Source organism: Trichechus manatus, unplaced genomic scaffold (genome assembly GCF_000243295.1).
Source record: "Trichechus manatus latirostris isolate Lorelei unplaced genomic scaffold, TriManLat1.0 scaffold00133, whole genome shotgun sequence".
In the NCBI taxonomy this organism is placed as follows: domain Eukaryota; kingdom Metazoa; phylum Chordata; class Mammalia; order Sirenia; family Trichechidae; genus Trichechus; species Trichechus manatus.
The window spans coordinates 4,540,261-4,567,066 of NW_004444069.1; the positions used below are offsets into that span (position 1 = coordinate 4,540,261).

Sequence of the window (26,806 nt, forward strand, 5' to 3'; positions counted from 1 at the left end):
CTGTCTCCTGAAGCTGGAAGGTGAATTTGGATGGGGTTCTGCTTGTTTTATTCATTGCTGTATCTCCAGCACCCAGAACTGTGCTGGGCAGGCTGTGGGTGCCCAATAAACATGCTGAGTGATGAGCGAGTAAAAGAACCGATGACGGACTGCCAGCCCTCACATGGCACTAAGGCGCATGTGCTGATTACACCAGCACTTAAAAGGCCAGCACAGGTGTCGTCAAGCTCTCTGTGGCCTGTCCTGCAGATTGGGCCTTGCCTCCTGACAAGCTTCTCCACAGGGCCTAGGCTGCCCGGCACAGGGCCAAGAACCTGAGCTGAAAACAGGAGTGCAGCTGGGCACAGGGAACTGTCAGCTGAAGGCACTGGGTTAGGCACCTCTCTGGGGAATTACAGATACAAAAGCTGTCTGTGAGTCAAGCAGAAGTATGATTCCTAGGTGGATGATGACTATTCTGAGATCTGCCAGGAGTTGGGTGATGGTTTAGGAAACTATCTCTGCCCCTTTGAGAGCAACTCTATCTCTGGGCAGGTCCCTGACCTCCCCCACCTCTGACCTACTTCACCACAGAGTGACCTACACTGCCTTCTCAGACCCCACCTGGGGCACCCACCTTGATGGAGGGGGTCCTGCTGGTGTAGGTGGAGGTGTGAGTGGATGTGGGAGTGCTGGTGGTGGTGTGGCGTCACGTTGAACATCTGCAGACGCGCCAGGGGGTCGCTGGTCAGTGAGGCCATGCGCTCAGCGTGGATTCGCTCGGCCGCCAGTCTATCAGGGTAGCTCATTTCAGGCCGCAGCTGGGGGCCCGCCAGGGCCAGTCTTTCCCTCTCCAAAGGGTTCAGGCCCGGGTGGAATGAAGCAAAAGGATGGGGGCCAGCAGTGGGGGGGATGGTGAGGGCGCTGTGCCGGGCGAAGTGCTCCATGGGGTTGGTGGCTGGGTGCAGGGGGTCCAGCTCCGGGGGCTTCACCTCAAACCCCGGCTTCATCCTCTCCCGCAACTCACGCTCGCGGATCTCCCGCTCGCGGATCTCGCGTTCCCGGAGCTCCCGCTCACGGATGGTGGGGTCAACGTTGTAGAGGCCAGGCATATGGTAGGCCAGCAAGGGGTCGGTGGGGTTGAGGGGCATGTAGAAGGGGTGATTACGGTTGGTGGGCGACATGACGTGGGGTCGCGCATACTCGCTCAGAGTCCGTAGGGCAGGCGTGTCAGGCCCGATGTACGGGGGCACTGCGGCAATGGTGGTTGGTGGGGGCTCAAAAGATGGCCGCATGTGGCCAGGACCACTGAGCTGGGGGTCGCTGAGGCGGCCTTCATGCGCTGAGCTGGACGCCTTCTGCTGCAGGAGAGAAGGGCATGAGGGGTGCATGCCACAATGCCCGGGACCTGAGCCTGGTGCTTGCCTTCTGGAGGCAGGCCCTGCCCTGCCCCGCCCCCATCCTGCTTCCCAATCTAAGCCCTGGCCCAGGACTGACTGGCCAGGCACAAGAAAATGGTCCAGACCCTGCTGGGGCCACACCTGCCTTGACAGTCTCACTTGCCTGCCAGCCTCCCTTGCCCCTAGACGGGTTTATGTATCTGAGAGAGAACGTGTGTGGGTGTCTGAGCGTGTGTCTGTGAGTGAGAAAGAGAGAGAGAACGAATGAGAGGAAAAGACAGAGAGGATGAGAGAGCGTGCACTGGGCACCAACAGGCCAGGGGTCCCTCTCCTTCATGCCAGAAGAAGGTGCCTGGTGACCCAGCCTATGATGGCACCACCGTGCAGTGCTGATGGAAGGAACTGATGTGGCCTGGTCACAGCCTCGAGTGCCTGGCTCTTCTCCCAGATCCTCCCTTTAGTTTCTCGTAGATTCCTTCAAATTACTGAAGAAGGGCAGGTCCTTTCGTGGAAGGTCCTCCCCCACCCCAATGCAGGCTGACACCAAGTGACGGCCTATGGATTACCCTGGCCCTGCAAGGGTCAAGTGAAGGGGCATGTGGCGAGCATCTGGGGAAAGAGTGAGGCTGAGAGCTGGCTCCACCGGGTGCCAGGTGGAGTGACTCAGGGATGTGTGGCATCCTCAGAAAAGCTTAGGGATCAGGGCTTTAAACAGCACCCCACCCTCTGGCTACCATGAAGATAAACCAGGTGGTACCCAACACAGGGGTGACGGCCACATCCCTCCAGGCCTAGCCAGTGCACTCCTCTTGCACACACAGGACACAGGGTCTGGGCCACCCCCACCCGGTCCCTGACACCAGGACTCACAGCTGCACGCTCAGCTTCCCGCTCACGCTCCCGCTCCCGCTCACGCTCCTTCTCCTTCTCCTTCTCACGCTCCCGCTCCTCACGGGCTTTCTGCTCAGCCTCCCGCTTGGCCTTCTCAATGGCCTCCTCCCTCTTCTTGGCCAGCTTGGACCCCGCCAGAGGCATGAAGTATAGGTCTGTCCGTGCACACGAGTTGTAGCCCCGGTCCAGATGTTTGTAGAACCTGAGAATGACCACACCTCTCACTCGGGGCCTGTGCTGAGGCCTAACCCACCAGACTCCCACCCAACTCCACACGCCCCGCCCTCGCTACCCACCTGCCCAGGCCCAGACTCCTGGGAGCCATACCTGGCTGACTGGCTGGCATGGCTGGGGGTGTCCACCACAGTGGGCTCCGGGGACGGGCTCCTCGGTGGGGGTGGAGGGCTCTCAGGCTCCTCGGCCTCATCCAGAGCCTCTTCCTTGATCTGGACAGTGGGGAGAGAGCAGGATGCGCCCCCAGGGATGTTGCCCCCCGAAGAAACAGCAGCAGAGCAAGATGGCTGGGCAGAGGTGCCAGGTCCTGCAGGTGGAGTGGAGGTGGAGGAGCAGGCTGGAGGGGTGATGGAAGGAGGGCCCCCAGGGACAAAGGGGTGCTGAGCAAATGGGGGCTGCGGGGCCACCTGGTGGAGGCCTGCTGGTTGGTGGGTGGCAGCAGTGGGGGGCAGGCTCTGGCTCTGGGTCAGCACAGGGGGCTGGGCGGGGGAGGAGGGCAAAGGCTGGCTCTGTGGCATGAGCTGCAGAGGTGGAGGGTGGGCCGAGGGGGGGTGATGTGTGGACAGGGAGCTCAGGGGCTTCAGTGCTGGTGGGGGCGGTAGGTTGGCATTCATGGAGAAGGGGGAGGGCCCTGAGAGGTGAGGTGGGTGCTTATGGGCCTGTGGTGCAGGCAGCTGGGGGATAGGCGTGGTGGGTGGGGGCTTGATGTGAGGCATGGCCAAGGGGGCCGGCGGCAGGGGCTGCTCACGTGGGGGTTGCTGGGACTGCAACGCTGCCTGAGAGGCTGGGAGCTGCAGGGTGCTGTGAGGGTGGGCTGCTGCCTGAGAGGCCCCTAGGGCAGCCTGGCCTTGGGAGGCCTGGGGAGGGAGACCAAAGGACTGAGGGGGGCCCGGATGCTGTAGCAGGGGCCCAGCCTGCAAACTGTGAGGGCCAGGTGGGCCCTGACTGTGCAGGGAGGGCTGGGCATGAGGCTGGGCTGTGGTCTGGCCAGCTGGCCCGGTCAGAGGCTGCAAAGGAGGATGTGGTGAGGGCAGCCGCTGAGGGTGCAGGGAGGGTGCCTGCTGGATGTGGGTGTGGGGAGCAGGTGCCGCGGGAGCCTGTGGCTGGTTCGGAGGCTGGGAGGCTGATGGGGAGCCCTGGGGAGGGCCTGCAGGGGCAGAGGGTGTGGCCCCTGGAGTGGAGAGCTGGGTGGCTCCTGGTGGGGCTGTGGAGGGAGCTGGGGCTGCCCCATTGGGAGCCTGCAAGGCTGGGGGCTGGGCCTGCAGCATCTGCTGCTGAGCCGAGGAGTCCGAGTCACTCTCGTTGTCCTGGGGGCTAGGGATGCTGGGGGACGTGCTGCGATTGTCCTGGTCGATGTCTTTGGGGTCACTGCTGCCCTCATCATTGACACTGCGACTGTCTGAACTCTCTCCTTCGCCTTCAGATGGCGAGTTGGGTCGGCTGATCTCCTAGAGCCAGAGAGGAGAAGGATGGAGGCTGCACGAGAGCAGGGGCACTCCGCCCAGCATTGCTAGCACCAGGCACATAGTAAAACTTGTGCAGGTGAAGCAGCAAGGTGGGACCCACGCTGGCCTGGGCCATGAGCTCTAGTTGCCTCCCTGGGAGACAGGGTACTCCATTCCCCAGTGAGGATCTGGGCTGGGGCTTCTCAACAGGCATTACAGCTGCCAGCTGTATTCAATGGGGCTCAGCTGCAAAACTCACCTGGGTCTTGGTTTTCTTGGAGTTGGTCCTGTCCACCTCCTCTGTGTCCGAGGCTACTTTCTCCCGCTGGCGCTTGGTGCTCTTAAGAGGTGATGAGGCTTCCTCCTTAACCTTCTGTAGCAGAGAAGCCCACAGGGCAACATCAGGCCAAGGGAGCACAACCCATCAGCCTCAGTGAGGAGATGGTGACAGATCGAGGACCCTCTGCTCCCTCCTTCTGAGCTCATCTCCAGAAGCAAGGATGCTCTGGATGGGGCAAGTAGGGCCAGGAAGGAACATGTATCTGGGAATGGGAATAACTTGGCTTTGTGGGGAGGGAGGCTTTCCAACTGCCTCCACCCTCTGCCCCTGAGGCTTTGGGAAACTCAAGGCAGAGCAGCTCCCAGAGGGGAAGGACCAAAGGTCAGTGTGGGAAGCTCAGGTGTTTGCCCTCTCTCTAGGCCCCAGGCCTCCAATCTGCAGCCCTCAGGCCAGGGCAATGCTGGTGTCCCAGAAAGGCTCCCCTAAGGAGCTGTGGCCCAGGTCTGAGGGAGCTGAACACCAATTCCAGCCACCCCAGGTTTCAGTAGGAGCGGGTACCTCAGCTGCCTGTCCCCAGCACCTCACCTTGGCCGATTTCTTCACTGTCTCTGATTTACTGTCATTGCTGGAAGTGCTGGCAGCGCTGGGCGAGTTCCGGCCACTGGAGCGGATGTCTTCATTGATGGGTGAGGCATGACCATCAGGACTGGCTGGCTGCTTCTTCCGACCACTGCGCAGTGTAGACATCTGCCACCCCAAACAGAATGCTGGTGGGCCCACCTGAGCCCAACACACACACAGAGCTCACTTCCCCTGGTAGCAAATGCAGCCCCCTGGCCAGCGGCAGGGAGCCTGCCTCTCCCTCACTGCTCGGAGGTCGATGTGGAGCTAAGGGAGGAGGTGGGGTGACTGAGTGGGTTCACACGGAAAACACAGCAATTCTCAACTTAAACACAAAGCATTCATCTTAAGGGACCACCCTGAAAGATGTCTGCTGGAAATGACGAGGCTTTCTGAGAGGCAGGAAGTCAGCCAGGGCAGTATACTCTCCAGAGTTCTCCACAATGACAAGTGCACACAAGCCGTCTCTGCATCACCTCACCCTTTCTGTTTATTGCAGGTAACTGCCCACTCCCCCTACCAAACCAAACCAAATCCTTGCTGACTTAATCTGACAGGATGGGAAGTGACCCAAAGAGATGAAGCTGTCAAATAATGTAGCTCAACTCCTACAATCACCATCTCTGCAAGGCCTCAACGGCACAGAGACTATGGCACAATGCTGAAGGCAGACTCACCAGCCCCTACTGGACAAGCAGCAGCCAGGCTGCCGGGTGACAGCAGCCGCGATGGGACACCAGGGTCCAAGGAAGGTGGGCAGTCCCACCCACCTGTCAGAGGAGCCCTGGGGGGGCCAGTGCTAGAGAGATGGACCTTGAAGAAGCCTCTCTCCCCAAGGTCTTGCCACATTTCTGACCTGAGAAACAAAGTCTCTTTATGGAAGGGGCCATGAGTAAGTAGAAAAATGTACCACAAGTTTAAAATTAAAAAAAAAAAAAAAAAAAAAAAAAAAGACCCACCCTACGCTGGTATGACTTCATTAAAATAAAAAGAGAAAACCCCTATTTCCAAACAAGGTCATATTTACAGGAAAAAAAAAAAAAAACAAAAGAATCTGCGAGATTAAAATAGCAAAGATGTACCACACCGGAGGTGAGTGGCGCTCGGGACAGAGGGTGGGTGAGGGGCTGGGAGAGACTGCCCTGAGCCAGAGACCCAGCTCAGGATGTACGCCTCCAGCTCAGCTCCCAAAGAAGACTGGAGAAGGAGAGAACTGAGCGCTCTCCCCAGCTCCACACACGAAGCTAATACCTTTGGGCAAATACTGTCACTTCAAGGGGCCTGTTTCTCTGCCTAAAATAAAACACACTACTTCCTCTTCTGGTGGGCACAGACCTCGAGCACCCTCCTGAGCTGGAGACGCGTCAGAGCCCCATGGTTGGAGGGGTGGGGGGGGGGGTGCGTGGGAGACTCACCGAGCCACGACTCCGGCGCGTCCTCATGCTATGCTTCCCGCTGAGCCCATCATCCTCCTCTTTGACAGGCTTGAACATAAACGGTGGGGGGTCCACTGGCTTCTCGATGGGGGGGAGCTCGCCGTACTTCTTGAAGTGGATGCGGCAGTCCGTGCAGAGCAGGATGTTCTCCCGGCCCCCGTGGTGCCAGTCTTTGGAGGCTGTGTGAGAGGACAGGTAGGGTGGGGTGTCTCCTTGGGGACGTCTGAGCAGGGAGGAGCCCTTCTGTGGGAGCTCAACCCAATGATGATGCCATGAGAACAATGCAGCACTGGGCTGGACAGACACCTGTTACTCAGACAACACAAACACCAGGGCTGCCCTGCTCTCTCCTGGGTCTGGACAGGTTTCAGGAACACCCGTTTGTTGCCCTGCCTCATCACTGGGTACTCAGGAGGAACCGGTAGCAGACTCCCAGGAACCCCAAGCCCCCAAACTTGAGTAAGTCCTTCATACCCACTGGCCAGTACCCGATGCTAACTGCTAAACAGGGGAGTGAAGTAAAGATTTTCAACCTTCTCGGCCCCGAAGTATAATGCAAACGTTCAGAACCTGGAAGGTCCCCCTCACCCCCTGCCCTGTAGATGAAGCACTCACTGGTGGTGAAGCAGTGGCGGCAGGCGTATCCCTTCAGCTCCTGCTCACTGTCCTCACTGTCAAAGTCATCCTCGCTGGCTGAACTCAGGTCCACTGGCACAGCGGGCACACACGGGGTAGGGGAGGGAACATTAGGATCAGTTGAGACCCAGGGCCACCCTATGACCTCTGGCCCGCCCTAGCTCTAAGTCAAAGTGAACACACTGAGAGGCAAGCAGAATTCATGAAGGACCACTATGAATTCCTGAGAGTCGGTCAGTATAACGAAGAGTTTGTGTGTGAGGGGCAGAACTCAAGGGCTTGCCCTGGCAGATTTTGGGGGCTAATGTCACCACACCTGCATCTTGGGGCAGCCAGCATGGATGCCCACAACTGGCTGGATTTGATTTGGGAAAGTACACCCATGATGCCTTCCTGCCTTGCCCAGGCATCCTGCAGAATTCCGTCTCCACTGAGCCATGCCCTGCGATCAGAACTTCTGGCTGTTTGCATGTGCCACACCAGCGACCTTAAGTGCAGGGCCTGGGCCTAACAGAGTACAAGGCACTATCCCTACGGTCCAGTTTTCCAGGGTGTGAGGAGGAGTCATGTGTGGGCCTCACTGTCATCTTGGATCACATTTCAGATTGGGACCAAGAAGAGGATGTTAGAACGCACATTTCTTCTCAGAGGAAAAAAGAAAATATTAATCTGACCATATTACTATCTAAACAAAACTACAATAAGAACTCAAACAGTACATCATCTACTAGAAAAATCTCCTCTTTAGGTACCAAAAATGCCTCAGGCCAAGGTCAAGACTTAAAAACTTCTGTAAAAAATTAAAATGATGTTGGACTTACTAGAAAAATTAAAACGCACCAGTAATTACAAAAACTCTCCCTACTGGTCCCCCGAGTCAGTGCTATATTTAGGTCATGCTTCACACACATATGCACATGTGCATACAAGCATAACACATGCACTGATTCCCTGGGCCATCAACTCCAAACCCAAGTCCTCTGCAAAGGGCGGCATCGTGAGGCCTCCCTTGCATGCTGGCACAGGGCATGGACCCCTGCGTGTAGCTATGTATGAAAAGTCTCCCACCACCCACTGTATTGTCGAGACCTTGCCATCACTTACAGAATTCACTAGAGGGGGGCCTGGAGGGCGTGTTGACAGGTGTGGACGCTGTGCGGGTCTTAATCCTCCTGAACACGGCCTGCCTACGGTGCCGGCGATGGGCCCGGGAACTGGCTGCTTCAGGGGTTTTCTTCCAGTAGTAGTAGAAGGTGATTAATTCCCCCTGCAAGAAAGAAGAGCTGGCTGTGAGCTCAAGTGTGCAGAGGGCTTTGGCTTTTAGATGTCCCCTATACCTCCTCTTCTGCCAGGAGTAGGAGAGTGAGTACAAGGAACAGTTTGCTCCTGGAGCCGTGAGCTGCCCGGGAGCTGGGCTGATGGGCTTGTCTCAGTCCCCCAGAGCACAACTGCCAGGCATCAAGAACATTCATTTATTCAGCAACTATCTGTGGGGTGCCTACTATGTGACAGATACCTCAATGTCCTCAACACTGAGGCACATCAATGAACAACAGACAAGGAGAGAAAATCCCTGTCCTTATGCAGCTTACATTTCAGCTGTGTGTGTACAAGTGTACAGAGGATGTGGTCTTCACAGCATTCCAGTGAAATCACACTGGGGAAGAAAATGCCTGGTCAATTAGACTGCCTGAGAAACAAACACAGAAACCCAAGGAGGTGTGGAGGGACTCAGACCAATCAGAAGGGTCAGGAAAACAGAGACCAAAACCCAGGAGAATGCCCTACAGCCCATACTTAGACAAGCTAGCACTAAGTCCTGAAGGTGATGACTGGGGTATGACAAAGAAAGATTAAGAGGGGACCAATAGTGGCACTGGTGCAGAGATGAAATGTCACAAGCCACAAGGTCAGCCTTCAAGACGAAAGGAGCTCTTCTTCTCATGGCCCAGCAGAAAGGAAGGCAAGTCATCTTTTTGAAAATACAGCAAGGTAACAGACCTAATGCAACTTAAAAAAGAAAAAAAAAAAAAAAAAAAAAGGGCCAGGCCGATAACCCTGCCCCCAGGGGCTCAGTAGGCTGGTTCCTATCATATCATATACACAAATGGCAAAAGGACACACTGGTTGACTAAAGACTGATTTCCTAAAATAAACATCAAGATAAAGTATCTTTACCTGAAAGTTTTATGGCATCTTCTAAAACAGCAAGACAGCCTAGTTCACACTGCTCTTTTCTATGCTGTAGAAAGTCAATTAACTTAGGCCAGACTACCACATCCTGCAAAAATGAGCTCAAAAATACCAAAAATTATGAAGGTGGAGAAAGACTAGGTGATGTTTCATTCTGTTAGACTTAAGGTCACTTTGAGAAGGAGCCAAGCTCATGGCACGTAACAACAACACAGTGTCCTGGGAAGCCACCCTGGGTGATCAGCACCCAAAGGTAGAATGGCTTGGCCAGGCACCACTCTGCCTGACTGAAGGCTCACTATCCAGCAAATGGAAGAGCCAAGAAAAGAGAAGGCAAAGACTGTTCTCCAGCGACCTAAGATCTTGCTGAAAAGGCTAAAGTTGGGGAGACTAAAATAGACAAATCAAAAAAAAAGCATAGATATCATACAACAAGCTCTTGTGATTGACATGAGTACTCAATCACAAGAGGTTTCATGAAAAACATTCCCAGGGGCAAGTGGCCTTCAAGGATAAAGACAACAAGTAAACTGACAGAGAAGTGGGCATATTGTAGGTGTGCAAATGGCTTCTGCAAAGCAGGAAACATATATGTGCTGGATGGGGGAGCTAGAAAGATATCAGAGCTGGACATCTGCCAGGGAAGTGGGACCACAGCCACCAAGAGATCACTGAAGGAGGGCTATCACTGAGGAACTTCTGACACTTCCATAAACCTATCATCTCTTGGAGCTGTGGATGTATTTCTGTCTTTCCAAGCACCACTTAACATGCTAGTAACTGTTTTGGTTCTGAATTAAAAGATTCTTTCCTGTCATATAAAAAGCCTCCCCCTCAAGCCCAGGCGAGTTCTCAGCCCCATACCTGTTCAAATACTGGCTTAAAATCTGGAGATGTCTATGTGAGCAGCAGCTGGTCTCCAAACCAGGCTGACATGACTGGAAGCTCCTCAGAAAAAAACCACCAAATATCCCATCGTACCTCTCACCCCCAAGACTCAAAGCACTTCCCAGTCTGGACTTGTTATCTCATTCTTCCCTGTATGTCTCAGAGTCCAGAACTGGCAAATGAACAAAGGAACTAGCAAAAAAGTCAACCCAGATTCCTCCTCCTGCCCCAGTTGCTACTGCAGCAAAAGGAGAGAGAAGCGCCAGAGGAGCCAGCCCTGACTCACTTTCTCAGCAGGAGGCTGCTGAAGGACCCCATTTGCACCCTACCCCTTGTGCTGGGGACTAGAAAGAAAGGCTACCAAAGGGTTTTAAGCAGAGGAGTGACATGATCTGACCTCCATTTTAAAAGTCCACCCTGGCTGCTGGGTTGGAAGGAAGCAGATCAGCCACACTGCTACTGAAATAATCCAGGCAGCAGATGACGGCTTAGACCAACTGCCGGCAATGGAGGAAATGGTAGAAGTGGTGGGTTTCTGGGTATATTTTCAAGGTAAAACCAAGATTTAACGATGGATTAAATGTGGGCTGTGAGAAAAGGGAAGAGTCAAGGATGACTCCAAGATTCCTGGCCTAAGCAACTGAAAGGATGGAGTCAGCTGAGTGGGCTTTGGAGAAAGAAATCAGGAGCTTGGTTTTAGACATCGGAAGTATGAGAATGTCAACCTGGCATTCTGGGTCCAGGTGCTGACCCAGCAGTTGGAATATGAGCTAAGTTCTGGGGAGAGAGAGTCCTGTCTCTTCCTCGCCTTCAGCCTGGTAAGGCCACAAGATGTGTCCAACTTCTCACTCTCGCTCCGTTTAATCCACTCCTTCTTCTCACTTGGTCACAGTCTACTGGATGAGACCTCAGAGGCCCAATGGCTGGCTGGCTGTCACAATCAACTGGAAGAGGCTGTAAAATGCACTTTCTCTGGCCCCTACACTGAATCAGGCTCCCCAGGGAGTACAGTTAACAAGTTCCCCGTGTGATTCTGATGTACAGCCAGGTTTGGAAAGCACTTGACCAGCTGAAACCATCTTACAGATGAAGAAACCAAAGTCTGGAGAAGAGAAGACTGTGCCCGTGAGCTGGAGGCAGTGTCTCAGGCTCCCTAGTCAGTTTTCTACTCACCAGGTCACAATGTCTCCTACTTTCCTCGGTCTCTCATCCCAGGCAATCATTAAATTTTTTTTTAAATGAATAGCAATATAAAAATAGTTTTAGAAATTCTCTCATTTTTGACCATTTATTTCTCTTCCCTTCTCTTGTCCCTAATAAAATGCTGGTATCAGTGTTGTCATTTTATTAGGATAGAAATTACTCTCACATCATGGATCAAGGCCTCCTTTTAATTTGAGGCAACCACTACTTCACCAGTGACAAGAGAGCGCTAGGTACTGGCCAGGCCTCCGAGGGCCACACACCGGAGCTGACCCTCTCGGAGGAAGTGGGACAGGCTAATACATAACAGATGAAACACTACTGTGGGCCAATGAGGCCAGGTAGTTGACCACTAAGGACGAACAAGAGCGCAGGCACGCACACCTACACACACCTACACACACCCCAATTCTCAGTTCCATGAGATGGTAACCGAACACAAAGGGAAAAGGCAGGAAGTGACCTACTTTTCTTCTGATCTGTTTCTCTGTCACATGCTACTCTACAAATGCAGGCTACAACTGTCCCAGTGGTGACCAGAGCATCCTTAGCCCCTAAATTCATGATCTGAGAACTTCCTGACTCCTGCCACTTCAGGTCCTACCTTGGATATTCATTTATCTACACTAATCCTCTGGTATTAGCTGGAGAGAACACACTCATAAAGCTGCTGAAATAAAACTGACCTGGCTCTAGTTTTCCTATGACGAAATATGAACAGAAGCCAATGCAGGTCCCAGTTACCCTTCAAATGTTTTGTCAGGGTAGCACACTTCATCAGTTCAAAAGCTCAGCTGGTATAATCAGGGCCCAAGTTCCATGGCTTGAAAGAAAAATAAAAAACAAAACAAAAACTTAAAAAACAAAAAACCCAAAGTGGGTTCCTTCCACCTCCTCCTTTAGCCTGAATCATTTTAGGGGCCAGGGAATGATAGAGGCCTGGGGTATAAAAGGAAATGTGAAACTATAGGAGATGAAAGGGAACAAAGAGGGGAGGGAAAAGCAGGTGGGAAGGTGCTACCCGGGTTTCTGCCAAACCTCAGTTTTACTTGAAGGTCCTGCCATTTCTAAACAGCATTTGTCTGTAACATGATATTGCCTCACACAGTTACAATCAATTATTTCTGTTTCTCAAATATGAATGTTTTGAAAGTCTCAAATGATTTTAAAAGCTAGCATAATTCGCAGATTAAAAAAGGAGAAGCCACTGTTGAATGAGCCTAAGAGACTGGCCCAAAGCCAGACACCAGACAGAAAAAAAGGCTCAGGTAAAGTCAAGGTTCAAAACTTTAAACCTTTGCTGCTGCACCAGTCCTCTGCTAGTATGTGAGAAAATCAGAACACGAAAGAAAGAAACCTAATACTGAAATAAACACCAACTGTGTCCATATTTGAGTAACAGTTTTTAAACAAGAACAAGGAGTCCAGAATAGATTTCAACACGTGAGGGCCAAGGATAAAAATGACCAAGCAAGAAACACCTTCCTCCACAAGTATAAAATTATAGTTGATGACAAAATGAAAGAATATACATTTAAAAATTCAGGCCAGAAAGATGGGGAGCCTGGAACTTTCATACATTGCTGGTGGGAATGTAAAACGGTCAAACCACTTTGTAACACCGTTTGGCAGTTCTTATAAACTACATTTACTGTATGACCCAGCAATTCCACTCTTACGTTTTACCCAAAAGAAGTAAAAACACACCACGCAAAGACTTTTACACAAGTGTTCACTGAAGCTTTATTCTTAATAGCCAAAAACTGGAAACAACGCAAATGCCCATCAAGAGAATGGATGAACAAGTTATGGTATATTCGTTAATGGAATACCACTTGGCAACAAAAAGGAACAAACTACTAATGCAACAACGATGAATCTCAAAAACATCAAGTTGAATGAAAGCAGTCAGACATAAAGAATACATACTATATGTTCCTATTTGAGAAAAGTCACAAAAAACAAATTAGTGCTTGCCGCAAAGGCCAAGGTGTGGAACTACCTACAAAAGGCCACAAGGAAATTTTTTGAGTTGATGGAAATATTCTATAAGTCAATTGTGGTGTTATTTACATGCATAGCCCTGGTTGCACGGTGGTTAGGAGCTTGGCTGCTAACCAAAAGGTCAGCAAGTTTGAATTCACCAGCCACTCCTTGGAAACCCTATGGGGCAGTTCTATTCTGTCCTATAGGGTCGCTATGAGTCAGAATCAGCTCGAGAGCAACAGATTTGGTTTTTTATAGTTGTCAAGGAGCCCTGGTGGTGCAAAGGGTTAAGCGCTGAGCTACTAAACTGAAAAGCTGGCAGTTCAAATCCACCCAGAGACACCTTGACAGAAAGGCCTATTGATCTACTTCCAAAAGATCACAGCCATCAGAAACCCTACCGTGCACAGGTTTTACTCTGAAACACATGGGGTCATCATGAGTCAGAATCAACTCAATGGCAACTAGTTTGTTTGTTTTTTGTTTCTACAGTTATCCAAACTCACTGAACCGTACACTTAAAGTGGGTGCCGTTTTATGGTATGTAACGTATACCTCAATATACACTGATTTAAAAAAAAAAAAAGGAAACAAATCCAGGCCAGGTTTTATTAGTTTCCTCTCAACCACTGTAATGTCTACTAAGGGATTAAGCATTGGAATGGAGTGAATCTAGGCTGATTAGAAGCAGCATACTGGTGACTGTATGGGTGGCTAGGTCTTGAGCACAAACAAAAGAACATATTGGGGAAGGTTTTGGTTCTACAAATAGGGAGTGAAGCAGCTCACAGCCTCACCACAAATGAAGTCAATTGAACTTTAATCAAACATGCATAGTGTGTGCTGCAGAGACCCACCACATATAAATTCAAGGAACAAAAGCTGTTGCCGAAATCAATAGCTTACTGAAACATTAACACAGGCAATCATTGATCAAAAGGCAGCTCCACAAAGGCAGCCTTGCAAATTAGCTCCTGCTTTTGCTTGCAAGCAAACACAGAGGTATAAATGTTGTCGACATGAATGGCCTATAATGATCATTTTGTTCCTGGTGCTCACCTCATCTCACAACAAGGTCTCACAGTCAACACATCTTACACCTCGGGACTGTAATTGCACACAGCATAATGAACTAAACTGGCTTAGTGACCCAGCAAAGGAGGAAAAGAAAGGGGTGAAGCCATCTCCAGTCGACAGCACTATGGGTTCAGCTGCTGCCAAGAGAAGTGCTCAACTCTATCAGTATATATTTAGCAGACACACACTCTCTCTCTCTGACTGACTCCTTTCTTTTCTTTTTTTTCTTTTTGTGGGGAGGAGGGGAGGTAGAGGAGAGACTGGATTTTTCCAAGAGGTCATATGCAAGAAGCCACGGACAATGATACAATTTTGGCTCCTGGACTGAGGTAGCAGCTTCCCTCCCAGGGCACGCTCTCCACACAGCAGAAGTCTTCTCCTGGCTATACACTCAGCCAGGGCTGGAAAAATAAGAACCATTAGGTTTCTCCGATTTTCCACACACACACAAAAAAAAACCAAGGTGGGGAGTGGAGAGGAAAGAAGCAGCTCAGCGCAGTGCTTGATCTGGGTGGGGTGGGGGGCAGAGGAAGAGACGGAGAACAGAAGCATGGAGAGAAGAGCCAGGGTGACAAAGGATCCAGGCACCCATGCCTTGTAATCCAGAGGCCTCCTGGGCTTGGCCATTTGTAATTACTAGAAGGGCTGTTTCCTCCTCCTCCGCCACCATTTTACATCTGTGCCCTCCTATGTTAGGCTGCGAGTCCACCAAGCTCACGCACAACATAAGATGTCAAGGCAGGCCTCATCAACAGCTCCCTGCACTGCCTGGCAATCGGGCTGAAGCTACAGGGGCTGGGAATGGTCAGTCCTGCCAGCTCAATGCTTAGAGGCAGTTTTTCAGGGACAAGCTCTGTGGGTATAGCTGGGCCCAGTTCTGCTTTACCTGGGGCTAATAGCTGATGAGGAGCATGTTCCAGGGGCTGAGTGGGCACCCACTGTGTACATGTGCAGACGTGTGTGGGCTAGAGGGGGGAGCTGACAGCCTAGCGCAGGAGACAACCTGCTGGGGCTTCTCCTTCCTGTTTCACAAGTGGGTCAGTTAACCTGCAGGCATCTGGTAAGCTAAAACAGTGCCTGCAAACATAACGGGGACTTAAATTCCCTCAGGCGTTGCAATGCTAAGGGAGGAGAACTAACTTGTCCCGACTAATTAAAACATTTCTTTTAAGTAAGATAAGACACGTCTTCCCTTTTGTAAGGAGCTTTGGGGAGTGAAAGTGTAGAGTGCATGCTGAGAGGGAAGGCATGGTAAGCATTCCAATTATCAAAGGCTCTCTCTTAGCAAGCCTGTGTGCCCCCAGAGTGGAGTAGAGGAGCAAAGAACCCCTCCTCCCCAGTCCTCTTATGCCCAGCACTAACTCCTCACATAGGAGCCCTCTGGGAGGCTGGTGTGGAGGCAGGAAAAGGAGTCAATTCTTTTTGTCCCATATAAGCAGCAGAAGGGTACACCCAAGATTGGGTACCAATTTGTTTTTATGATCATAGTGTACTACTTCCTAAGAAGGGGCTGGGAGAGCAGCGGCAGGTGAGGCCCTGGGGCCCCAACACACAGGATCCAGGGTGCTTGCAGCCTGCCTTCTACCATCAGGTCTTTTCTTTAGATGCCTCGGAAGGTTTCAATTCAGTGCACAGAGCAGTGTCCCTTTAATTTTCATCCTCACAACATGATTCTACAATTGGCAGAGAAGAATGATGAGGAATGCTAAGTTCTACAGCTATGTTAAGGAAGGCCCTGGAAATCCAGTGCCCTACCTCCCTGTAGATGCAGACGGAGGGAGTAAGGGAATGAAAGAATAGATGGAATGAACATATGCATGCATGAGCAAAGGAAGGATCTAATCCTGGTCCCTGCACTGGAACAAGCGCTCCCGCCGCAGAAGGTACCCATCAGTGGCCGACCATCAATGCCTTCTCCACTGGTGACAGAAAGCTGCAGTTAATTTTGTCTTCACCACAAAGTTTCAACAGGTATCAATTTCTGGGCCAAGTGCTGCTTACTAAAAGGAGAGGCAGCAGGGGAGACAGCAATGGGGAGGTAGGCTTGGAAGCTGCTCAAGCATAATGGGATTATCGATACAGCTTCTTTCTGAAGCTACTTTACTGGGTTATTTCACTGAGTTCCAACAATTTTGCTCTTTTGCTCCCAAACCTACCTACTACTGTCAGCCTTGACAAGAGGCTGAGCTGACTGTAACTATATGATAGGACAGGACCTGTTATTGGCAGGGCTGATGAATGTACACCTTTGCATACAATTGAGACCCCCACCCCCCATCCCACTGCAAGGGTTAGAAAGTAAGCATTTAGAAGAAACTATCATAATTCTTTAAGACACATTATAAACTGTAGAGTCCCTGGGTGGTGCGAACAGTTAACATGCTTGGCTGCTACCTGAAAGGTTGGGGGTTCGAGTCCACCCAGAGGTGTCTTGTAAGAAAGGCCTTGCGATGTACTTTGGAAAAATCAACCATTGAAAACCCTGTGGAGTACAGTTCTACTCTGACACAATGTATTTACCAGGAGTTGGAGCCGACTCAATGGCAACAGGTTTTGTGTTTAATTAACTGCTCCTATGCTAAATAAATATTCCAATATGAATATGTAGAGAAAGAACAGCTAAATCATCTCTATAAATCAAAAACCAAACCGGTTGCCACTGAGTCGGTTCCAACTTATGGTGATCTATAAATCTAAGTGCTAACATGCAATTTGTTAGAAATCAAGTTGGTGTTTCTCTGCTAAAATTTTATTTGAAAAAATATCCTACAATTACCATCTGGCTCCTTTCTCTGGTGGTCCAGGTTAAAAGTGGGTGAAGAAACCCACCGCTTACTTATTGGAGTGATTGAAAACTTTTTTTAAGGTGTATTTTTCTAGGGAGAACTTCCAGCAAGCAATGAATAGTTATGAAGCAAGGCACCCCAAACCAACCAGGAGGGAGAAGGAAACGGTGCAGAGCTGTGTCTCAGACTTCGTCTCCCAACCTGGGCCTCGAGAGTGCTCAAGGCCTCAAAGGAGCTAGCCACAGACACCGCTCCTCAGGAGAGCTGCTCTACTGGAGAGCTCCAACCCCACAGCAGAGCTCGGCTCCTCCCGTTTCCACAGCCGCCTCTGCCTGGACATTACAGTTGCATTCTTTCTTGGCAAAAAAAACTACTAATTCAAGGGCAGTGAAGCAAGTTAGCAAAATTTCCTGGCACGTAATCCTAAGCAAGTCATTCTTTCCTTTCACTCCTTGACGTTCCCAGGGCCGGATCTGACAACTGTTTAGAACATCTGAGGTGAGAAGCCGGGCACTGGGTAGAACCATCAGCTATGTTTAGGAGTACCCACCTTTTACAGATCTTTTTTCAGAGGGCAACTGATTGTCTTCCAGCAACGACTCTGATAATTAAAGCAGCATTCTCCTGGGCTCCTTCTTTTGTTAACCAACAGAATCTCCTAATCCCTAAAGGAGCCCCTCCCCACTGTCTCAGCTGGCTCTGCTGCTAATCGTTAACTACTACCTCTATGGTCTCAGAGTGCGTTTGGGAGAATGATGATCTGCTTGCAAGTGCACAGTAGAGAGGTGGGATTCTAGAATCACAGTCTCCTGTGCAAGACGCTGGAGGGGCCCCTGATCTGACCTGCTGTTCAAGAGGAAGCCCCTGCTGCAAAAGTCAAGCAGTGAAGAGGCAGCCTGCTCCTAGGCCGGGTCCAGGGCATCCCTCCTTACCCACCTCCAGCTCTTCTACTGGGGAAAATCAAAGGCGGTAGGGGAGGCAGGGGGTAAGAAGACTCTGAAAGTATATGGAGGTCTCCTGGGTTTAACCTGTTGTCATGACAAGGCCTGACTAAAATACTCAGAAATGTGCCCCAACCAGGTACCGTTTTTTTTTAAAAAAAATCCCAGTTGAGCAGGTTTAAAAAAAAAAAAAAATTTTTTTTTAATATTATTACCATTAAATTTGTTCAGTGCAAGGAACTGGTACACACTGAGTCTAGTTCTTTTATCAAAACTGTAATGAGATCTTCTAAACTCTATGTTGTTCTACCTGCTGCTATGGATTGAACTGTGCCCCCCTGCCCAATATGTTGGAATCCTAACCCCTGTATCTGTGAATGTAATCCCATTTGGGAATAGGGTTTTCTTTGTTATTTTTAATGAGGCCATATTGATGTAGGGTGTGTCTTAAACCTACTCACTTTTAAGATATAAAAAGGGCAGATTAGACACAGAGAAGCAAGCACCAATGAAGGGGAGGATACATGTCACATGAGATTGCCAAGGAATCAAGGAATGCCGGGTCTACAGAAATGGAAAGACATCTTCCGCCACAGTCTACAGAGAGAGAGACAGCCTTGCCCTAGGGCCAATGCCCTGAACTGGGGCTTCTAGCAGTCTAAACTGAGAAAATAAATTTCTGTTCTTTAAAGCCACCCACCTGCGGTATTTCCGTTATAGGAGCGCTAACACAGTTATTGATCTCGGAGCCATCGGCAGATCCCACCTCTGGTCCCACACCTCCATTCAGACATCCACACTTAAGGTCCTGCTATGGCCCCTCACTGGGCTGGCCTGTCCCCTCCCACACAGAGACTCGGTTAGTGTTCCCAAAGCCCAGCTCTGACCTATTCCCATCCCTGTCCAAATCAGCAATGGTTCCTCAGGGCCCAGCTGCTTCATACTTCTCCCAGGCCTTCCCTTCTGCCCTGGAAGACCTCTCTACCACATTCCCCACCTCTAATGGCCTTTGGCTTATGCCAAATGCACAGCTGGTTGGCTGCTCCTCAGTGTTTTCCTTCTGCCTGTAGGATGCAGCCCCATGGACCCTTCACCACCCCCTCCCTCCTCCTCGGTTTCTGTGACTAGGCCTCCCCACCACTGAAGGCTCAATTCAGTACAGATGCCATCTTTTCCTTAAAGCCTTTCTTTCAACCCCCAAGCCCAAGTAACACGATGTCTTCTTCACTCCTGTAACTTAATTTCTGCCTGTCTTCGGGCATGTACAGGTTTTCCCTTGGGCTGCAACTATGAATGAGCCTGTCCAATTTCCCAAAGTCTGTGTCTATTTCATCTTTGAGTACCCTACAGTTCTAGGACAACATCTTGAATACCCAGTATTTATTCAGTAAACATGTGATGGAATGAATATTTCCTGAGAATTAAAATTCACCTGAATATGTTAACTGAAACTAACTTTAAAATGATAAAAGTATTAAAGATAGGGTTGCCAACATTTTATTTTGCCAAGTAAGGTCATTAAAAATAACTGCTTCCTGATCTCACTATTATTTCATAAAAGAAATGGCATTTTTATCTCCAAAAAAGTAGAAAAGATACTTAATCTCCAAATAAGAAGAGTTATTTAATTTAATTATACAGGTAGTCCCCGACTTAAACAGGGTTCCATTCCAACAATTCCATTGTAAGTTGGTTCCAACATAAGCTGAACACCTCATTTTTTTAAGTTTTCATTATTATAGCTTTTATTATCAGTATCTTTGTCTTGGGAGTGGGAAACATTACACGTAAACTTACAGATGTATTTTAACATTGTATGTAGCACATATATTACTAATGATAAGATGTACCAAACAAACAACAAAAAACCCCATATGGTCGTCTAAGTGTGGTTGCTCATAACTCAAATATGTTATAAATCAGGGGCTACCTGTATTTAGTGTTATGAATAATTAACTACAATGTTCTTATTTTTGTTTCATTTCTCATGGACCAGTAAAGACTTAATTTGGGCAGGTGTTAGGAAGCAGCAACTCTAAAAGTGGGCCTGCAAGAGGGTGGGATTGGCATCCAAGGCCACCATTTCCTTACTCTGTGACTTCATTTGCACACAACCAAACGGAGGCTTCAATTCAGTTCAATTCAATTCGAACTGTTTTGAACCCCTGCTGATAATTGGCATTTCTAACAAGTTCCCAGGCAATGCTAATACTGCTGGTTAGGGATAAATTCTAAGAAACACTAGTAGAGCAATGGTTCTCAAAATTTATTATACATAATAATCACCTGGGGATCTTGTTAAAATGTAGATTCTGATTCAGTATATCTGGGGGTGGAAATGCAAATTCTTGGTGGGGGTTTCAACCAGAACAAACTTGTTTGAAGCCCTGAAGCAAACAACCTTTTACAGGGCTATGAAATCTGAAATGAAGATAGCTAAGCACTAAATATGTGCTTTCCATACCTTAACGTATCTAATCTTCATAGCTACCCTAATAGATAAATACCTTATCATCCCTGCCTTTACAAATGAGGAAACTGAGGCACAGAGTGATGATGTCACGTGGCCAACTTGCAGTTTCCACGGCAGTCCCAGGAGGCTGGTTCCAGAGTTTAGGCTCTAATCACACTGCTATCTGGCTTCTCTAAGAGATCTGACAGCCACTGGTTTAAAGAACTAAGGGTTAACAACCATCTAGGTTTTATAAAGCCAGAGGCTCAAATTTGGGTTATCTTTGATCTCCAAAGTTCAATGCCATAGCATTTTATTAAATCTCTTAACTGGGCCCTTAACAGTTGTGGCTGAAGAGCAAAGAGGATCACTGAGCATCCTTGATGACAATGGGCTGGCAGCTTTCCTGCCTCAGGGTGAAGCCACCCTCATCCCCAGCAGCCCTTGAGTTACAGAACTGCACCTTCAGGGGTACCAAGATCAGAAACACACTTGGTAGGCACAAATGCGTAATCAGAATTATTTTCAGAACTCTGGTGGGAAATCTCAGAAATATTTTCCACTGCCTACACCAAGAACAAACCCACGGACTATGTCAGATGGACACTGGGAGCCCACAACCATGAGCGTCCCCGATCTGCTCACCCTGCCTAGTGCAACAGGAGATGCCCTCTGCCTACCTACTTTTGGCTCTAGACTACATATGTCACAGAGATGCATCAAGTATGTGGGCCCCTGCCTACCTCTTGATTCAAAAGCAAGATGCTTCCTTCCCCAGGAAGGTTGAGAGCTTAGACAAGGCACAGCTCCTAAAGGGATAACGGCTCTCCCTGCGCTAGAAGCTGAAGAAGCATCTTTCCAAGTTACCTCCAGCTAGAAGCATCTATTTAAAGTTGTGGCTTTGAACTGTGCTCCAAACCGTCGAAGTGGTTCGAGGGCCACTGGGGTGGATCTTCTGAACCTCTTGGCCCTTGGTGTCCCTGCTTCAGGAAGCTCCATTAAAAAAAACAAAAAAACTATCGATTGGAACCCTGGTGGTACAGTGGTTAAGAGATCTGCTGCTAACCAAAAGGTCGGCAGTTTGAGTCCACCAGCCACTCCTTGGAAATCCTATGGGGCAGTTCTATTCTGTCCTTTAGGGTCACCATGAGTCAGAATCGACTTGACGGCAACGGGTCTGGTTTGGTTTTTGGTTATCGATTGATCAAGCAATTCCACTTAACTAGATTCCTTCACTTAACAACAAGCAAGCAAGCAAACAAACAGATTTGGAAATGACTCACTTGAAGACAGAGATAAAGACCATCCAAAATGGTCTAAAGCCTGGACTGAATTATGGGCCCCCCAGCCAGTTGTGTAGGTCACCACCTGCTGCTGGCACAGGCGCCCTGGGCAGTCCCAGCACTGGGACAAGACTGGCCTTCATCTAACACAGAGCTCGCACACTACAGCCCACTCTTGAGCATTTATTTTTGGTTTTACTGAGCTATTTGTTTAAATAAAGACTATTAACATTTTAAATGTAATAATGCCAACACCAGGAATCTCATTTTCTCAGTAGGGCCTCCCAAACTTCAAGAGTTCATTTGCTGAAATCACTTTTCTTTCCTACAAGCTGGAATACTTCATTATTTCCTGAATTCATTTTATTGGAGTTCAGCAACGGGGCAAGTGGGATTTCACTGCCATTGGTTCTATCACCATATCACCTTTCTTAGTGTTTTCCAGTTCCTGTAACAAAACCACAATTCTACCAGCAAAGGGGGAGAAGAAAGAGGGAAAAAGAAAGCCATAAAACTGTTAAAACCGCCATTCTCCACCTCGTAAACATTTTTTCTATTTATCGGCCCTTCATTATATGTGCAATCTTATTATTCCTGCACAGCATCAAAGTGACATCCGTCAGGGTCACCCTATAAAATATACATTGGCAGTGTAACATTTAATGATGGGAGCAGGACGAGAGATGAAGGATGAGGGAAGTGGCATGCTGCAGGACGCTTTAGAGGGATCATCAGTTATATCTGTACATTTCCCAAGGTGATACTGAATGACAGGGGCTGGAGGGAAATCCATTTTTGAGCTCAGAAAGGACAGTTAGGAGAAAAATGTTTTTGTATTGGAAGAATGTAATGACTGCCAGGAAATGAGCACAGCTATTCTAGCAACACTGCTTCATGTATTTTATGGTTTTTATGGATGCACAGCAAATTATCAAGTACAATCAGTTTCTGCAAGTTGAATTTTAAAATAAAGGACAGACTTCCTCATTACAAAGAATGGAGGGAAAAGTGCATTTAATTGTCATTGTATCACACTTATTTAATAAAAGGAGCAGCAGCAAAAATTATGCTTCAAAGCACAAACATACAATTGCAGTACCACACCCTCTTAGATGTGAAATGTCTCATCTCCTTTGCCTGAATTTAGGATTTAACCTAAGGAAAAGATCTTAGAAAAATCCAGACCAGCTTATGAACTGAATCTGTGCTCATCTGGGCTCTTGTCTCACATGTGGGGCAGGGGTAGTCCTTTCTCAGAGCCTTCAAGCACAGAGATGGACACTGGAGCCGTCTTCACACAAGCCAAGCGCAGGGCTTCATGGTTAGATTCTAGGAATGGAACCGAGAGGATCAGAAGGCGAGGACCACAAAGTCCTCCTGGTTGGGAGGAGGGCTTACAGAGCTGATTGGCAGCAGGGGAGACTCAGGTGATCGTCATCAAGTTTGCTTGGGGGAGAAGAACAGGTAAGGGAAAATGGAAAATAGCTGGCACTTATAGCTCTGGCCCCCATGTGTGCACTTTTAGGCTCCCTACATGTGGGGGCCAAATCTCCTAGCTGATTCCAGCAGCTCCCGAAAACAGATTTTCCACCCAGCTTTCCTCACAATTGCTTTGCTACGACCCAGGAAAACCAGCCCAACCCCAGAATACCTCCCAGATGCTTTGGGCCCCCCTCTTCAAACAAATCTAAGACAGGTGGCTGGCCTGGAGGGACACAGGAAGAGCAAGAGATGGACAAATAACTGCCAGTGGAACACAAAGGAAGTACCACCCCCCACCTCCCCAGAGTTCCTGCAGGCTAATTTTTCAACCACTTTAATTCTATGGGTCACCTGCCACAGGAAAGGGCCAAGCTCCACTAGGCCTGCCCTGCCCCCCAAGCACTGCATTCTCCATGATCTGCCATCCGAGGAAGGGGAGGCATCCATTTCAGGGACCAGAAAACGTGTGAGAACTCTGAGCATAGCACTCTGCTGTCCTGGGGGTCTCCAGGAGATTATTCCAGGTTACTTATTTGACAGTTTAGAAAACACACACTATTTGCACCACCATGCGTTTGGGTTGCAGTTTATGAAAACTAAGGAGTCCTGGTGGTGAAGTGGTTAAATTCTTGGTTGCTAACCGAAAGATCAGTGGTTAGGACCCATCAGCAGCTCCATGGGAGAAAGATGCAGCAATCTGCTTTGGTAGAAGATTACAGCTTTGGAAAACCTAGGGAGCAGTTCTACTCTGTCCTATAGGGTTGCTGAGTTGGAATCAACTCAATACGACAGGTTTGTTTTTTTGTTTTTTTTTTTAATGAAAACTCTGTGTGGATCCCCTAAGTGCAGTTTGTGATATAGGCTTGCAGAGATCCTCCTGGTTTGTATCTAGGTCTCCTCAAGGGTTCTGGTCAGAAGTTGGCTGGTCCCACCTCTAAGAGGCCCAGGAAGGTATGATTGGCACTAACCCTCCACCCCCAAGGCTGTTACAGGTATGGAGTCCTATAAAGGTACACAGTTGCTTTTTCGGGATTTCTGTGTTAGTGAGCTGCTTAGGGAACTTAGGAAGATGCTGCTGCCACTGTGGAGCTGATTGCCCAAGGAGAGCTGGGAGCTTCCTTGGTCATTTAATACACACATCACAAAAACTGGGTGGATCTAGAACTCTGAAATAATCTTGTGTGGTAGGGAAGGCGCTCTCAGGCTGCCTGGGATCTCTTCTCCCTGATGCAGTATGGCTCACACTTATAATTACTGTGCCTTATGAATGCATCAGAGTCCTGACAACTCTTGTTCTGGAGACAAACTGCCAATGTCAGCATCACAGGTGACCTCCCCACTGAACTGACTGGGGGTGTGGCAGGAAGAGGTATTCCAAAGGGCCCCCGGGGATATCATATAACCATCCCTCCTTCACCCCAACCTCAAACCAGAGTCTGGTTTGAGACATGAAGGTGTTCTTGGCCCTCTTTTGGGAAGTAATTTTTCCTTTGTGCCCCATGTAGTAAAATGTCACTCTTGGGCATTCACCATCTCTAACAAAGAGCCCACACATTGCTCTGCATTCTTATTCTGCAAACCTGAGATCCCAGAAACAATTCTAAAAAGTCAATACATTTTCATTAACTTGAGAGCTTCAAAAGCTTGAAAGTTTCCAGTTGCTGAAAGCCTCAGTAACTGGCCTTTAGTCAGTTTGGCTTAACTTCCCAATAGAAGTGAAAACCCTCTGCAGTGAGGGAGGGCAGGAAGGTAAAAGTTTCCCTGTGAGGAAACTTCAGACTTGAGCCTGTGGCCAGGAGCCCCACTCCGCTGAAGGAGGAGGAACCAAAATGGGGGTGGTAGGCAGGTCAGCGAGCAGGACCTCTCAGCTTCCCCTCAGAGCCTGGGCCTTTCAGAGTCTGCTGCTGCTCTGACGGCTGCCAGGGCTTTTCCAGCCCTGTCTCCTATGACATTTGGCTTTGAGTCCTGCCCTCAGAAAAAAGGGACTGATGCTTTTTCACTGCCCTGCCTCTGGCCTCCAGGCCCTCTGAGCAAGCTCCTGGAATGCCTTTCTCCCTGTTGCTGCCAGCCTACTCCTCAATTCCACTTGTTGTAATCCTAGCCAACTTTTGAGGCTTCTAGTCATATATGCCACCTCATACATGCTATCTTCCCTGACCCACAGGGGTTGAGTTCCTTATGAGCCTGTTTCCATGACTGCCAACTCACTCCCACTTAGTTGTGACCTTTTCTTTCATGGCTTGTATGTCACCAAATCTGGTAGGAGAGTAAATTACATCTATGACTTGATTCGCCTCGTCTCCTTCCCCAACTGGACTGTAAACTGCACGTAAACAGAGGATGTGGACACTCTAAGCTTTGTATCCCCAGCAATAATTAGCAGAGTGCCTGGCATGAAATATGTGCTCAGCAGCTGCTCAATGACTTGAAGTGAGATGTATCACAGACACGCAGATACATGAGAATTACACTTTACCAGGAAATACACAAAACTGAGAAGTCACCAATATTCATAAAAATGACATATTTCAGTTGTGGAGACAAGAAATTAGAAAACTCTTAAGTTTTTCAAAATTGAGATAAACATGTATAGATGGGAAATCAGCTCTGAGCATCAAAACTCTTCAAGATTACTAAGTATTTCAACAGGACTTCATCTATTTGTGCACTTAAGTAAAAAATGAGTCCCCTGATCCATTTTATTAGTTAGAGTAGCTCTCAAAAAAGAAAACTGCTTCCCTCTCCCAAGGGATGCTTGAGTGTAAGATGAGGACAGGCGCTGCACAGGCAGTGTTGGTGCATGTGTGCCTGATGTGCACGCTGAAGCCACTACAACAGATGCCTTTTGTTTTTCTTATGAATCTGTGATGAGCCACACAAACCCTGGCTTGACACTGTTCCAGGGCTGAGTCTTAACTTGAATTAACAAAGCTCTAGGAGGATACACACTCTGGTCCAGCGATGCTTTGGCACTAAAAGAATAACTTCCATTTTTCTGAGGCTGGATGTTCCTTCTTTTCATACTGTGAGAATCTTCTGGACCTGTCATAAGTGCACTCAGGAAGGTAGTTAAAGAGTCCAGTCTTTTAAGGAGGAGTGGGTGAAAACACAGGCCAACGCTCAGAAACAAGAGACAGTGAGCACCACATTCCTCTCAGGTGTCAGAGTTCACACAGGCGTTCTGGGGGCAGGTAGCAAGAGGCTCTGGGAGTGTGCTTGCAGGCTATAGCTGTCTTGCTGTGGCCTGACATGCTGGCCCAGGGGTAACAGATCACTGCCTGCGAAAGTGTCCACACTTTCCCCCAGTTTTGCTGCAGTGATGTCAGACCCACTACTGTGCCCACAAGTACTCCAATGTCAGCAGAACCAGGTGGTACTCAAAACGCCCCAACATGACTGAGAAAACTCACTTTCCAGATTACTGTCTTGGTAATTTGGTCACACTGGGGGAGGAGGAAGAAAGAGGGAGAAAGAAAGTGTCTTGGTCATCTAGTGCTGCTGTAACAGAAATACCACAAGTGGATGGCTTTAACAAAGAGAAGTTTATTTCCTCACAGTCAAAGTAGGCTAAAAGTCCAAATTCAGGTGTCAGC

General features: G+C 49.0%; 1 protein-coding gene across 1 annotated transcript in view; it reads right to left on the reverse strand.

Annotated features, from left to right (window-relative positions):
- Window positions 1-26,806, reverse strand: part of RERE (arginine-glutamic acid dipeptide repeats) — a 343,169-nt gene that overhangs the window by 4,842 nt on the left and 311,521 nt on the right. Inside the window, exons 13-20 of the mRNA XM_004385134.2 lie at window positions 8,027-8,189; window positions 6,902-6,994; window positions 6,266-6,465; window positions 4,815-4,976; window positions 4,209-4,322; window positions 2,598-3,952; window positions 2,250-2,472; window positions 617-1,337 (exon numbers count right to left, since the gene is read on the reverse strand). Coding sequence (XP_004385191.1) covers window positions 617-1,337; window positions 2,250-2,472; window positions 2,598-3,952; window positions 4,209-4,322; window positions 4,815-4,976; window positions 6,266-6,465; window positions 6,902-6,994; window positions 8,027-8,189 — 3,031 coding nt within the window. The remainder of the gene's footprint in view (window positions 1-616; window positions 1,338-2,249; window positions 2,473-2,597; window positions 3,953-4,208; window positions 4,323-4,814; window positions 4,977-6,265; window positions 6,466-6,901; window positions 6,995-8,026; window positions 8,190-26,806) is intronic.